General features: G+C 44.2%; 1 protein-coding gene across 6 annotated transcripts in view; it reads left to right on the top strand.

Annotated features, from left to right (window-relative positions):
• The window catches only part of Fhl1 (four and a half LIM domains 1), a 59,447-nt gene extending 46,396 nt beyond the window's left edge, over positions 1–13,051 (top strand). For 3 of the 6 annotated variants that reach the window (XM_029534216.1, XM_021187897.2, XM_021187896.2), the window contains 6 exons: positions 7,706–7,887; positions 8,867–9,041; positions 9,598–9,767; positions 10,183–10,369; positions 10,948–11,147; positions 11,553–13,051. In XM_029534216.1, coding sequence (XP_029390076.1) covers positions 7,732–7,887; positions 8,867–9,041; positions 9,598–9,767; positions 10,183–10,369; positions 10,948–11,147; positions 11,553–11,636 — 972 coding nt within the window. In that variant the 5' untranslated portion in view covers positions 7,706–7,731 and the 3' untranslated portion in view covers positions 11,637–13,051. The remainder of the gene's footprint in view (positions 1–7,705; positions 7,888–8,866; positions 9,042–9,597; positions 9,768–10,182; positions 10,370–10,947; positions 11,148–11,552) is intronic. The other 3 variants (XM_021187901.2, XM_021187899.2, XM_021187903.2) reach the window with 2 other exon arrangements.
• The last annotated feature ends 3,107 nt before the right edge of the window (positions 13,052–16,158 follow it).

Below are 16,158 nucleotides of genomic sequence, written 5' to 3' on the forward strand. Positions count from 1 at the left end.
CTGTGTCACTGCCTAAAGCCAAGAATGGATCTGTTGTTCTGCTGCTCTCAGCTCCTCTGCTTGGAGCTGGGGGAGATAGGTGGGCAGACACCAAACCCCTGCTCCTGGCTCCCAAGTTTCAGGTTGTGGGACAAAGTTATGACTGATGGTAGGCTCTTGATTTCTTATTTTTTTATGTTTGAAAGTTTGATGTTTGAAACTTGGGATTGCCGGTTGATATTATTAACACTAGAAATCGCTTTGGAAGAAATTCCTTTTTCAGTATGTCCAAGCACATATACAGCGGTGGAGTTCCCCACTTAAGTAATACACACTCCCTGAGTTGTTTCTGTGTTTAAAAGCTGTTTGATGATTTTTTTTATAACCCTCAGAGATTGTTTTACAAATATGGATTGATACCACATGTCTGAGGTGATGATTATCTGCCAACCCATCAGCTGGACCAGTTTCCCTAATGGGCCTTGACTCCACATCAACTGGTAGATTAGTTACAACTGGATTACCTAAAAATATTACCGAAGCTCTTAGGTGGTAACAAAAATAATGATAATGATAATAATAAAATAACAAAAATTATTAGAACAATTTTTATACTTACTACATGATTTTTATAAATTAAGATCTAACAGTGTGCATTGTGGTAAGTGGTCCATAGAAGCAGAGAAGAACTACTTTCATAGAGGAGAGAGAAGCCCTCACAGAAGGAAACTCAGTGTTGTTCTGAAATGGGCTTTGGTTGAGCAACAGGAAGGCTCAGGTCTTTGGATTTGGACTCATTTTTGGTAGCCATCCATACAAGCAGGACATTTTAAGGACAAAGATGTATACTTTCAGCATTAAACATTTTTTTGTCTGAAAAAAACATCAATTTAATTCCTGTTACTCTTTGGCTTTTCAAGTCAAGGTTCATGAATAGGGTGTAGAGAGAATTCAGATTATTTTTTATTATCCTGCAGTTACTAGTTCTCTTCACAGGCCAATGAACTATCTCATAAACCTGCTCCCCCTCCTTTTTTTTTTTTTTTTTTTTTTTTTTTTAAGTCATCGATTATCTGGGGCGTCCTGAAGATGATTATGTGGTTTTTGTCTTTGATAATTGATAACTGTCTATAAGTCACCCATTTAATTTAGATTTTGCTATTTTTTTTTTTTTTTTTTTTTGACACAGGTTTTACTGTGTAGCCCTGGCTGGCCTGGAACTCACTCTGTGGACCAGGCTGGCCTGGAATTGAGAGATACACCTGCCTCTGCCTCCCAAGTGCCCACTGCCCCTCCCTCCTTTTAATGCTAAAAATGGAAATTAAGAGTTGGGGGGAGAGGAGAGGAATTGAAGAGAAGTGCCTTCTTAAAATCCCAGACGGATAGAGTGGTAGTAGGTCACAGCTTTGTCTGATGGAAGAATAAACGCAGATATGGTTTCATTTAATAATCACATATCCAGCCCTTCTTACACTAGACATAAACTAAAATGGTGTTATCTGTACATCAGTGACCCAAAAGAGCTTTAATTTTTTTAACAAATTGTGGCATTCTAGAGATATTGCCAGTAACATTGAATCATTGTGTTCATGTTATATTTTTAAGCAAGAATATTAATATTAATATTAACAATAAACTCTTGCTGAATTTTCTACAAAATTTGATGAGAGACTGCTTTTCAGCTCTGACTCATAAGTTCCATTTCCCCGAGACTATTTAGGTGTTTATTCCCAAATGTCTGACAACACCCCAGGTGTGTGTTAGCATGTCTGTCACACAAGTGTCCTATTCATCAGCTGAGCTTCCTTCTATTTGTTGAAAGTTCTGAGGAGTGCACTATGTCCTTTTCTCTGGAAGCCAACATTTATTGCTATGGCACCAATGTGTTGCACTGAGCAATGAGCTGGCTTTTGTTTTCCCTCTGGGTGGTGTTCAGTGTTTGCTTGATTAGAGCAGTCAGGCGAAGCACACAGAGAATGAAGGGTGTCTAGATAGAGCACCCACTTTCTCCTGAAAAGTTCATTTGAACCACTTGGTTTGAGGGACAAACCAAGAAAGACTTATTAGCAAGAAACCCCAAGCAAGACTTCCTGACATACAAATCTTCTCTAGCAGGTATACACTAAGAAAAGTGCTCTTTGTTTCTAAGTATTAAGTGGATATGTATATGATTTGGTGTGAAGCTAGGTCATTTTTCTCTTGTGTGTATACACATCTGTGTCAGACTGCTTAAGTGTGTGTGTGTGTACATGTGTGTGTACATGTATGTTTACATGTGTGTACATATGTGTGTACATGTGTGTGTGTCCCCATACATGCATATGTGTGTTTATAGAAAGGCCAGTAGTCAGAGTTGGGTGTTTTCAGTTGTTTATTTTTGGAGGCAGGGTCTTTCACTGAACCTGGAGTTCAGCTAGGCTGGCTGGCTAGGACAAGCTTCAGGCACACACCCGTCCACCTGCCTTTTTATGTGGGTGCTGGGGAGCCAAAGTCAGGTCCTCATGTTCACTCAAGCATTCAACTGAGAGATCTACCCTCTAGCCTCAAAATTCTCTTTTTGAGATACTGATGTTTCTATAGGCACCTTTTGGCATGTTGGATATAAATTAAGTTCCCTCTGTATCTGTCTCTGTCTGTCTGTCTGTCTATCTATCTATCTATCTATCTGTCTGTCTATCTACCTATCTCTGAAAGGGGAAGCATACTTATTAAATGAAGAATGATGTTTCTTTTGAAGCAAGCCCAGAAAAAGTCAGGCTGACACCTTAGAATGGATAGGTAACATTTGATCACCTAACTAGATTTTAACTGTATTAAGCTAAGCATCCAGAATTGCTTTCCTTAAACATATTTGTAACAAAGATATCTTAGAAAAAAATCAGATGACAGTTCACATGATGGAATGGTATTATTTAGATTTGGGGACCTTAGGATAATGGGGGGTGAGTTTTAAACTCGGGACATAGTATTTTGTTTTTAAACTCGGGACCCAGTATCAGGTTCATTTACCCATAAGTGCAGAAAGGAGTTTGGTTCATGAAAGAGAAAAAAGTTCTCCCAAAAGGAAAGTCAGTATTGCCTAGAAATAGAGGCTCTGATCATTGGATCAGAATCCATTCTGAGTGCCTGTCGACACACTGAAGTTTTACAAGGTCAGTGGTGATGACCTTTTCCCATCTGCCTGCCAGTAGGGCAGTGAATAATTTCTATATATAAGGTCCTGACCTAGGTCCCCGGGCTTCGATTATAGTGGCAGAAACATCACTTCCATGTACAAATGAAGGCTACACTGAGATTAAAATTCATCAAAGAAGATACCCTAGGACACAGTGTCTCCAGAATAAGCAATAAGGGAAGCAAGCAGTAGCAATAAGCAATAAGGGAAGCAATAAGGGAAGCAAACATGTAGCAATATTTTCATTTAATGATAGATGACCTTTCCAAGTTAAAACCATTGTAGGTCAAAGCAAATGTGTCTAGAAGTTTGTAGGGTGTAAAAGGTTGAACATTTCATGTACTTAGAAATTGCTAAAGGAGTAATTTTATTTCTTGAGGGAGAAATGCTGAAGAGCATGAAACTCAGCAGGAGTAGAGAGAGCCCAGCATGGAGCTTGGTTCCTTCTTCTCTGGTGATTTCTAATGAAGACGACCGGTAAACCACTAGCTTCTCCCCTCCCATGTGGCTCCATCTTCCTTGACACCCACCACTTAGGACATGTATTTTTCTTTTTGGAACCTTTGTGCCAATACTGTTGTTTGTCCTTAGCACCTGACGTTAATTCCTGTGAATGTTTTTGTCTTGAAAAATTACCTGTATTTTATGTGAGGTTTTGGTGCAGTGACTATCTCACCAGAAGGAATATATTACTCCAGTTTTATATGTAGTAAGGCATACGATATAAGGCTTTGAAATCATTTTGTACCAAATAATCATATAGTTAGTAAAAAAATGAGAGGTTGGATAATTTAGGTCGCCCAAAGTTTCACTTAGATTTTTTGCTAAATAAAGTTAATATATTTGACATTACTACATACTTTAAGTATTTCTAAATTGTTTGTGCATTAGAGAAATCCAACATTCCTAGACGTTCCTATTTTATCTTGATTAATAGTTGTTTCCACACATAGAAATGACTTGAGTCAACTGTTAAAAATCAGTCCTAAAATAGTCCCTTTGAAATCTGTCTTCTCCAGCTGCATACAGAGTCTGGCCTCAAGTATATTGTGGTAGGGAATCTGAGATGATTCTGATTTCTCCTGCTTTTAAAATAGAAAAATATAGCCAGGTGGTGGTGGCACACACCTTTAATCCCAGCACTCTGGAGACAGAGGCAGGTGGATCTCTGTAAGTTTGAGGCTAGCCTGGTCTACAGACAAGTTCCAAGGCAGCCAAGGTTATAAATCCTGTCTTAACAACAACAAAACAACAAACAAACAAACCCAAAAAGATGGACTGCCAAAAGCTAGAACTTAAAAGCACTGAGATTTGAGGACATTTTTTACTAGTACCATTAACTTGGACTTGGCTCATTTCATGTCTCTTTGGTGGTGCTTTAGGAACCTGTGTTAAAGGAATGAACTGGAGGTGTGTATTTTCACTGATGGATATTTCTAATACACTTTGGTATAGGCATGTCTGGCCTGCAACCTGCAGACTACATGCATCCCAGGATAGCTATAAGTGTGACTCTGCACATTTGTACATCAAAGCACTGTGTCACATTGTCAAAAGGCAGGAACCTTGCTCCTAGGCTTGGCAGGTATCTGTCTGGTACTCTGAATCGTAAAGTAAACTAGCCTTTTCTTAAAAACCTCTAGATACCAGCTCATGCCTGTAAAAATCTCAACATGTAGGAGGTCTAAGTAGGTTTACTACAAGTTCATGACCAGTCTTGGCTACAGCATTAGACTTTGTCTAAAAGCAAAGTCAAGACAAAACCACTAGATACCTATAAATGAAATTTGCTGTGTTTTCTAGCATTTGGTTTCTTTTTGTGTGACACCAGCACCTATTTTAAGGAATATATATATATATATATATATATATATATATATATATATATATATATATAGAAGGGCCCAGCAATACCAAAATGTAGGACTCCTTTTAGGTGGGAATCAGTACAGTTCTTAAATAGAGAAATATTTAGAATCCATTATGGCTTTTCTAGACATTAAGAGAGTGATAATAAACAAGAAATAGACAATTCAGTAAGGGAGAATGCTAGCTTTTCAAATATGGATGATGGGATTTCTGGGCTGCACAAATTCTGTTTCCTTGCCATTGGTTCTTAGAGCCGCTGATCATTTCAGTTCCTTTTACTTACTCTTTTGTTTTATTTAGTTTATGGTTTAAAGGATTAAAGGATTAAAACCAGGGACTCATGCATGTTAAATAGAGATCCTGCCCTTTTATCCTCAGCCTTTTAAAACTTAAAAAAAGAAAAAAAAGATCATGAGGTGGTGGTTTGATTCAGTTGCAAAGGCTACCTTTGAATTCCCCCTATAGAGCAGACAGGCTTTGAACCTGAGACCCTCCTGGATAATTCCCCTGAGGAGCAGGGATTACAGGTCTCTACCACGGGCTGACCTGGCCCCTACCTGGATGGTCTAAAGAATCCGTTGGGTTTTCAAATGAGGTCTTAGAAAGAAAGCCCGTCTTTGTTGATGTGCACAACCAACTGTTGTACAATTTCCACATGGCAGAAGAAAACAAATGGGAGAGACCAGTTCGAACTGATGGAAAGGAATTTCCCACTGGCAATCATGGCCACAGGTACTTGTGCCTGTGGGCCACAAGAAGTTGGAACAGATGCCTCAAAGTAACTTGGTAACTCAAGGAAATCGGCTGGGCTTCCTTGTGTGTGTGTAGTTTGTGTCTACCTTGATACACAAGGGAACATGGCTGGGGTTTTTAGAGAAAAGTACAAGCCAGAGCGATTCTCTCATTTTCCCTATTGACTTGACAGCGATACAACTGTGCCAAGCAAAGGTCGTTATAGAAAAATGTCCCTCATTTACTTCCTGTGTCACTTCTCTGACATAAGGGGCCTGGGTAGTGGATGTGTTGTCAGTGGACATTGTGTTTGTTCCATGGCCCCACTTTCCCTTGTGGAGAGAGACTGGCATAAGAGACTGACAGTCCAAGTGAGAGTTCACCAGCCTCAGCCCAAGCTCGTTCCCAGACAAAGGGTGTGGTTTCCTTAGCTCACTCTGCTATTTGGTTGCCTATGGCAGCAGAATCCAAACAACTTGGACATGTGGTTGCATTTAAAAAAAAAAACCTGGGAATAGAACCCAAAGCAGGAGTTTAGAGCCATTCAGTTGGTGGAAGAGCTTCGGTGAGTACAGGCAACTGCTCATTTCTTCCCCCATTCTTTCCCTAAAGTACATGCAGGATGAATAGTTTCAGTTTAAATGGTTTCAGTTCTTGTGTTTCTAACACAAATTAAATAATTGCTGTCTATTTACTTATGCAAATTCCTTTTCTAATGGGAGAAGAAAAATTAGCATATGTGTAAAGAAATTGGGAACTAATAAAACCCTTCCTGGTGGCAGGATTCTCTAGAAGAAAAAATGGTTTGGCAAAGGGACTGGCAGCAGAACCTTAGCGGGGTCGTGGGGTTCTGTAGGCTTGTTTCTTATGGTTAGTGGTGGGGAGCGAGGGGAGTTTGGTCATATGAAGGGAATGGCGGGAGGAGGTTTTGGGAATGACAAGTTTAGCCCTTTGCAAACGTCAGTTTTCCAGATTATACTTAAAACTTTTTGCTGTTTAGAACAGCAGAGATGCCAAAAGGTAATCCTTGCATAGCTAGGCCAGCCTTCACTGTCTGTACCTGAGAGAGATTTGATTTTTGCTGTGTCACAAAACTGTACTTCACTGTGACAAATCATTCATAATTGCAGAATGAGCCCGTTGGCCAGACCTCAGCCACCAAGGAAATATCTGGGACAAAGCTGTCTGGGATCTTTTAAAGGACTGAAGCTGCTTCTGCCGGCTTCAAGTCCACTTAAACATTTGAAACAAGTTCACGAGGGCTGTGTGTGTGCCTGGGGGTAATGACTTAGCTGTCAAGTTTCTGTTCAGATGAATACAACTGTATAGACAGGAAGGAGGTGAGACCACCCAGACATATTTGCCCCTACACTAAAAGGTGACAGAATGTGGGGTCAAAGCTGATGGGAAGGCTTCTGACTGGCTGTGTGGTGGGCCTCTGCTGTGTCCCATTCTTTTGAAGTGTCATTTGAGGCAGTAGGACGGGGTGTAGACCAGTGCTGTGATGCATACTGTACACCTGCCCTGCCCAGTAGTCTTTTTTTTTCCTGCCCCACCTTACCCTCCCATTCCCCTTTCCATTCTTGGTTACTTTTCAGCACTGGATGGATCTCCTAGAACCCCCCTGTGTGGGGACCTTAGCCTAAGGTCTGGCCCACTTGTCCTCTGAGTCAGCACCGTGATTTTCGACATGTCCCTAGGGGGTTACTGGCCCCTTTACATGTGATACTTAAGAGTTCAACCCAGAGGCCTTTTCTTCCTGGGAGCCATAGTGAAGTATCTGTCGCTGTGACACTTGGTAATTAGCCTGGCTTAAATGGAAGCTGGACCCTGAGAACTCAGGGCTTTCCTAGCTACTTGGCAGCACTGTCCTGGGACCTCCAGGGACGTTTATGGCAGAGTGTCCTTGTGTTTCCCTTACTCATTTGTCCTGCTTGCTTGCCCCTACAGGTCCCTCCAGCTATAAGGTGGGCACCATGTCGGAGAAGTTCGACTGTCACTACTGCAGGGACCCCTTGCAGGGGAAGAAGTACGTGCAGAAGGATGGCCGTCACTGCTGCCTGAAGTGCTTTGACAAGTTCTGCGCCAACACCTGTGTGGAATGCCGCAAGCCCATAAGCGCTGATGCCAAGGTAACTGTAGTTGCTGATGGGGAAACAGGACAGGCTGGGTGGGCTTCAAGTGTTTTCCTGCAGCCTTGCCAGCAACGCTGTCATTTTGACTTCTCATCACAGCAGACTTAAATACTTGAGGCAGGTGCTTCTGATGTTCCTAGCTCAAAAAATCTATAATATGGACCTTGGACTCAACGGCCTGCAAAGGCACTGCCAGCTCTTTCATAGTATAGGTTTAATGGCCTTTAGCCAAAATGCTTAGCAATAGAAGTGTTTGATTTTGGATTGCTTATTTTATAATACTTCTACATATTTAATGAAGGGTACTAAAATGATACTCAAGTCTAAACACAAAATTCATTTCCATCTCATATATACATAGCCTGAAGGTGATTTTATATAGAGTTTTTGTCTTTCAAATTAAATATAATTCTATCGTTTTTTTCCCCTTTCCCTTTTCTCCCTCCACCCCCATTTGGGCAGCCCCCAGTTCCCGAACGCTTTCTCTCAAGTTCACAGCCTCTGGCCTCCTTTCCCTTTACTGCCTGTGAAATGGCATTTCTGCGCTGTATCTGACTGAGCTGGAAGGGTCTTATTTTTCCCAGGGACACAGAATTGTGTGTGTTGTGCTTTGACACTGTGACTGTGACCTGGCCCACAGAGATCAGATGTGTGTCCTTTTCTCCTTGTGAGATCTGTCTGTTAACCCTTAAACTGCTTGAGATTCCGGAGCCTTTTGGATTTCAGGCTTGTGCTGGGGGCTCTCCTTCCTCCTCTTATGTACTTTGGGAACTGTGAGGCTTTCGTCTTCACTCCAGTACTCCTCCTCTTCCTGTTACTCCTAAAAGCACTCAGCACAGGGCATCCCCGCATGGAGGGGGCTGACATTGGCGTGAGTAGTTACCTGGCCCTGGAGAACCTGGTCTCTGATGGTAAGGCTCCTGCCACTGGCCCCAGTGCCCCTCACAGTGGCCACCCTGCTCTGCTTGATGTCCAGGAGGTGCATTATAAGAATCGCTACTGGCACGACACCTGCTTCCGCTGTGCCAAGTGCCTTCACCCCTTGGCCAGTGAGACCTTTGTGTCCAAGGATGGCAAGATCCTGTGCAACAAGTGCGCCACTCGGGAGGACTCCCCCAGGTGCAAAGGGTGCTTCAAGGCCATTGTGGCAGGTACTGGCCCCTCCCGCCCTGAGGGCAGACATGCTGTGTGCTTGCTTGTCATGGTGGGGCTAACTTTGCTGTGAGCTGCTTTGAGATTTTAGCATATATATGTACACATATACATACGTGTATGTATGCGTACATATATATGCTCGCACACACGCACACACTCGGAGACTAACGAACACTGGAGAGAACAGTCTGTGGCAAGAGAATGAAGTGAGAAGTATGTAGCATTTCCTCCTTTGGGTGTAGTAAGTGATCCATGCATGCTTCTTCCTCAGGCATTTTTGGGTTAGGCAGACCCGGAGTGAAACTGATTAAGTCATTGCGATGGTGGAAGTGGGGCGTGGGGCTTCAGGTACCTCTCCTAAATGGTACTGCCAGGATCCCCACCTGTGACAGAAGCCGGGGTTAGCATGACTGCAAGTAGCACTTAGATAGAATGAGGCCACTGGCTGCAGGGCCTGCATCCCCTCACCTCTGGGGGTGGGCTGGGGAGCTGAGTGGATGCAGCCCCCTGCAGAGCCTGGCAATGGGGCTATCAAATTGTTTCCCCCTGCAGGAGACCAGAACGTGGAGTACAAGGGCACCGTCTGGCATAAAGACTGCTTCACCTGCAGCAACTGCAAGCAAGTCATTGGGACCGGAAGCTTCTTCCCAAAAGGGGAGGACTTCTATTGTGTGACTTGCCATGAGACCAAGTTCGCCAAGCATTGCGTGAAGTGCAACAAGGTATGTTGTGGTAGGTTTGCATCAAGTGTTGATTCCCTGGAGGTTGGCAGTTTGCAGAGCACTTGCACACACATTATCTCATTCCATCTTCATGATAGCCCTGTGACGTAGGAATTATTGTGCCCATTTTACAGACGAGGAGCCAAGGCCTAGAAAGCAGTGCCACAGCTGATTGTGCCCCTCTATTCGGAGCCAGCAGCCCTGACTCTGGAGGACCTGCGGCCTCCACTTTATTCCTTTCCAAAGAGGCGCACCTTGTCTAGGCCTTTGGTCTCCTCATCTGTAAATTGGGGATAATAATAGCACCTTCCTCCCATGGCTGTAGTGGTAATGAAATGAGATACTGTATCCCGAAGCATCCAGCACAGTGCCTGGTTGTTGAATCTGAATCCCGGTGCTACACTCCCTGGTCTAGGCCATCACATCTGGAGGAATCACTTACCAGGATCAGCCCTGGCATGCCGAGTGCTTTGTGTGTGTTACCTGCTCTAAGAAGCTGGCTGGGCAGCGTTTCACCGCTGTGGAGGACCAGTATTACTGCGTGGATTGCTACAAGAACTTTGTGGCCAAGAAGTGTGCTGGATGCAAGAACCCCATCACTGGTAGGCTAAAGAGTCCTTGCTAAGTCTGCCAGGCTAGGTTTTGCGCATGGTAACCATTTCTCATTTTCCTGGCGTCGGTTCCATCCACAAAAGGCCCTTAGACAATGTCCTTCCACCCTACAGGCCCCTCCAAATAGTTTAGATTGTCTCCCAGGCCAGGTTAACCCTTGCAATACAGAGCACTTCCTGACTGCTGTTGACCAACTAACTAACCATGCCAGGAGTTCACAAGCCTGAAAGCAAGGCAGTGCACAGGGGTGAAGGGTGTGGGGCAAGAGGAAACAGGTGGGAGGAGCTAGTGGGGGGCCATGGGTGTTAAGAGGGAATGGGGAGGGTTAGGGAGGCTGGAAAGCTATAACCTGGCTTTATACCACCCCATAATGGAAGGCTAGAGCAGAGGGGTCTGCTAGCAGGGTCATTTTTATTTAATTTTAATCTTCTTGTGATCAGAAGCAAAGCTAATCACTTCATTCCTCATCTTGCGGCCGCGATCCACGTGCCCTGAGCCCTTTCCCAATTTTCCCATCTCCCCGGGGAGCCTTGAAATGTACATTTGAGAAGACTTTTGCCATCCTCAGGGAAAAGGACTGTGTCAAGAGTGAGCCACCCAGTCTCTAAAGCTAGGAAGTCCCCAGTGTGCCACGGGAAACGCTTGCCTCTCACCCTGTTTCCCAGCGCCAACCTCCGGGGCAGGCATCCGGGTGGAGAGAGGACTTGTCCCTCGTGGGTGGTGGTTCTTTATAGAAAAAATCGAAGCTTAGCAGCTCCTCGAGGCCCGGTAAGTGTACACCCTACAAACAGCCCAAGGTTGCCTCCTGGTGGCCACTTTGATGTCATGGCCCTGACTTATAAAGACTTGTTATGCTGGGAGGTCGGTGTTCGTCACAGAGCTATAGTGGTGGTGGTATGGGAACAGGGGTTCTTTAAATCAAGGAAGCCATTAGCTGAGCTCTGGCATCTTTTCAGGTCCTTGACAGCCATAGAAGGGTTGCGGCGGCGCGGGGGACAGTGGCGGCGCGGGGGACAATGCGCGGTCGAGTAGAGGGGAGCAGAGAGCCCGGCAGACACTGACTGTGTGCCTGTCGGCTCTATGAACGGGCAAGTTGTCATTTTATCTCTGACTCCTGGCTTCCTCTTCGGTCTTCATTCAGCTGTTTCTCTGTTTTCTTGTGTTTTCCCACAGGGTTTGGTAAAGGCTCCAGTGTGGTGGCCTATGAAGGACAATCCTGGCACGACTACTGCTTCCACTGCAAAAAATGCTCCGTGAATCTGGCCAACAAGCGCTTTGTATTTCATAATGAGCAGGTGTATTGCCCTGACTGTGCCAAAAAGCTGTAACTTGACAGGGGCTCCTGTCCTGTAAAATGGCATTGGAACCATTCTTTGTGTCCTTTGCTCACTCCCTCTCTCTGCACCATCCATAGGGCAAGAGTGAGCTTTCACCTCTTTAAAGTTGTTCTTTCTGTCTCTTCTCCCATTTTACAGTATTAATCAACCAAGGACACACAGTGATCATATTAGGATTTAGCAAAGAGCAACCTTGCAGCAAAAATAATTTCTCTGTTGCTGCAGTGGAAAAACAAAACCTTAGACTGACTCTTCTGCATGTTTCTCATAGAGCAGAAAAGTGCTAACCATGTAGCCACTTCATGATGTAAGCGAGATGCATAGGCGATAAAGCTCCCACTGAGATACCTTTGGGCTCAGTCGGGATGCACTGCGCAGTCACGTGACTGCGGTGCAAGAGTTGCAGCGGCTGCTCCAACTCCCTTCTCGCCTTCTCTGGGCTGTTAAGAACTTGCCAGAATGCATGGTTTAACTTCCTTATCAAAACTCTGACCTTCCTTCTGTTCTTTTGTGCTTTCACACGACTAACACAGATTTCCAGAGAATTAACATTTTGAACTTTGTTGTAATTCTCAAGTGACTTTCCCCCCATACTAACGTTTGACTACCTTACGTGGTGTGTTCTCTGAGCGTTCCTACTTTAAAGCATGGAACACACAGGTGATTTGGAGCATCTAAGCAGATCTGAGAAAACGAGCCTGTTTCAGAACAAACTCACCACAGTGACTACTTCGGAAGCTTAACAAGACTAACTCTCCTGTCCTTTTTAATTTTTTTTTTTAATTTTGTTTTAATGAGTAGTAAAATAGTTTATGGGTTTGGAAACTTGCATGACAATATTTGAGCCTCCTCAAACGTTCCTGCAGTTTTGAGATTCATCCTGTAGACGTGACAAAAACTCTAGTGCGACAGCTGAGCAGGCACGGGGCTGTCATCAGAGTAGGGACAAGGTGAAGTCCTTGTAACATAACCGTTGTCTGCTCTTTGTCTGCATCCAGGAAGAGTGCAAAGTCCCTTTGCTTGTGATTCTTAGAACTTTCCCTGCAGAGTGTAGTTAGATCTCTGGGGCTGCCGGAGGTGGTTGTCATCCTTCATGGGCAGGACTGGGTTTTCACCTCCTTCTCTGAAACGCAGGATTGCCTACTTAACTGTACTCTTCATTTTATTACATATATAACGAGCCAATATCAAAGTAAAGATGTAATGAAAATACACACTCATATATTACTGTAGGAGTGGTTGTAGATGCCAACACCTCATTTCCATATTTGTCATTAGCTGTTTCCATCTACTGTTTGATTGTATCCTTACAAAAATAAAGCAGCATAGAAGGAACGTGCCTCCTGTCTTTTTATTCTGCTCAGGGAAGCATGAGGATGTAATATACTGCTACTCCAGAAACTTGGGGACCTCGCTCTGGACTTCAAGGAAATAGTTCATTGCAATGTACAAACATGTAGGACCACCCTGATCCAGTTTTCAAAACAAAAACCGCTTCAGGGTGTTTCCTGGATTTCCATGTCCTACAAAAGGCAAGAACTGACAATTGTTGCTTGAGAAGGATAGGCAGGGAGGGAATCCCAAATAGGGCCGCTTGAGGATTCCTCTTCCCTCTATTCAGTTCCAATTGGCTCTCTGGAGCTCAGGACCCCTGTGGTGTTGTATCATCACCCCGTCCTCCCTACCTTGACTCAGCTTGTGCTTTGAGCCCAAGTGTTATGTTGAGAGACAGGGAAGAGCAGGCTGGCCTGAGATACTGTGCAACCCACACAGTCAGAACGCCTGCAGCTCATATTCTTACCCACACCCTTTCTCTGCCCCAGGGGTTAAAAGGGCCCAAGGAGCCACTGGCAATGGGTGCCTGCTGTACTCACTTTCTGTGCCCAGCCCTTCCTCCCACGTTCCAAAGGCCTTGGGCATTTGGCTAAGCTACATTTCAGCTAAAGATGGGTTGTGGGGGTGGCAAAGCATTAAGGTACCACAAGCCCCTGGCAAATTTTTTAAAAATGTTCTTTTTAGTGGATATCAGAATCTTGAGAAATAATGGCATCAGAGTGGTCTCTTGTTCAGCCGAAGCATAGCCCATCTGGGACAAGGGTTGAAACATGTCAAAATCTACCTCAAGCCTTGTTGTTGTTGTCGTTGTTGTTGTTGTTGTTGTTGTTGTGCTATAGACTGACAGTTGAGAATGTGGACCATCCCCTTTGGTGTGTCTCTTTTTAGAGAAATTACCTGTGGAAACACCTTTAAACCAGTGAAGAGCACTTATGTAGGTTTCTGAGGCCGTTCCTCTGCACCATACCAGCTAAAGAAAAGCTACGCTGAGGGCTGGAGAGAGGCTTAGCAGTTAAGAGCACTGGATGCTCTTTCAGAAGTCCTGAGTTCAATTCCCTGCAACCACATGGTGGCTCACAATCATCTGTAATGGAATCTGACGCCCTCTTCTGGTGTGTAGCTACACTGTCTAAAATACCCAAAACCATCTCTTCCACTTGGTCCACAGTCTGCAACAAAACAGCCTTCCATCCCCAAGAAACAGATCCACCAGGCATCTGTCTCTGCAGTTGCTTGCCCCTAATACTGATCTTCAGAAGCAAACAGGTCCTACACACTGGGTCTAATCTCACAACAAATGCTGGGCCCATTTTCCAGATAAGAATAGCACAAGTTCAGAGAGATCAAGCTTGCTATGAGCTCGTTACACAGCTCATAGGAGAGAGGTCATTTTGGGCATATTCTTGCTATGTCAGTTGTGACACTGCATTATCACAGAAATGGACATACCAGTAAGAAAGTCGTCAGGATATCCACTAGTTTTAGAAGACACCTGTTTATTGCATCACTGAGCTTAGGAGAAGCAGGGTTACATATCTAGTCACTACACTATCAGCAGGGAAGCATCACTGGGACAAGAACATGATAACTTACGGCTAACAGTATGAGGACTGAAGCAAGGTGGCCTGGGTTCACATCCTGGGCAGGTGACAATTCACCAAGCTTGTTTCTTCATTTTTAAAATGAGAATGACTCATTTCAAAATGAGTGCATATGGATGGCACAGTCACAAGAGAGCTTCAGTGAGGCAACTGGCAGCAGGGAAACATGCAACCAGCGTTAGCAAGGCTTCTCCAAACCAAATTATGTCAGTGTCTTCCACTTACTCTACAAGCCACAGGGAGGGGAATGGCTGCCACGGCCTTAGAAAAACACCAGTTCACAGAGATTAGGAATAAATAAGGGGGCCAACTGTATAAAAAGCAAAACTTACCGAGGTGAAGCACGAGTGACAGACTAAATTGATTTGTTTGTTCAGAAGAACTTCCTGTACTAGAGTCTCCTAGAGTACTGGGATGACAGGCATGGTGCTACAGTGCCTGGACGAACCACATTTTAAGATTAGAACTTTAGGCCAGTGAAATGGTTCACCGGGTGAAGCACATAATGCAAACCTGATCAATGGATCCTTGGAGCCATGGAAAGCTGGAAGGAGAGGACCAACTCCCAAAAGTTGTTCTCTGACCACTGCATACATACTGTAGCCTGCATGTTCCTATACTTGAATTAATGAGGGTGCTGATAATGGAAGCTCAAAATTTGACAAGCATTTCAGGTCATAAGTAGTCACAATTATTCCATGAAGAAATGTGGACATAAGAACATACCAACTGACTCAGCATAGGTTTATAAAGCAGTTTTTAAAAACTTACATTGTGCCGGGCGTGGTGCCACACGCCTTTGATCCCAGCACTCGGGAGGCAGAGGCAGGCAGATTTCTGAGTTTGAGGCCAGCCTGGTCTACAAAGTGAGTTCCAGGACAGCCAAGGCTATACAGAGAAACCCTATCTCGAAAAACCAAAAACCAAACCAAAACAAAACAAAACAAAACTTACATTGTTGGGGAGATGGCTCAGTTGGTAAAGTGTCTCTTAAGCATTAAGACCCACGTTTGATTCCCAGCACCAACCTAAAACCTTGAGATGTGGGGGCCTCATGCTTGTAACCTCAGTGCCAGGGAGGAGATAGACATAGCTCTGGGGCTGGCTGCCCAACCAAACTAATCAGTAGACCTGAGGTCTCAGGGAGAGACATTGTTTCAGAAAACAAAGTGAGTGGCTCCTGAGAGATGGCACATGAGACTAATCTCAACCTTCCGTATGTATATACACATATATGTATATACACACATACATGTATACACACACACACACACACACATACCCCATGTTTTCCTCATAAGAGGAAGACACTAAATTGCAGGGTTAAAATATTCTGAAAGGAGACAGTGCAGATGGTCGCCCAGCCTCAATAGTACATATGTGGGTCAAAATGATGACTTCTAACTGGGTGAAGTGACTGTGGCTTATACCTACAGCTATGTAGAAGCTACACACACCAGAAGGCAGCTGGAAATCACAAGTTTACAACCAGACTTGGCAACACAG

This window comes from Mus pahari, chromosome X (assembly GCF_900095145.1).
Source record: "Mus pahari chromosome X, PAHARI_EIJ_v1.1, whole genome shotgun sequence".
Classification (NCBI taxonomy): domain Eukaryota; kingdom Metazoa; phylum Chordata; class Mammalia; order Rodentia; family Muridae; genus Mus; species Mus pahari.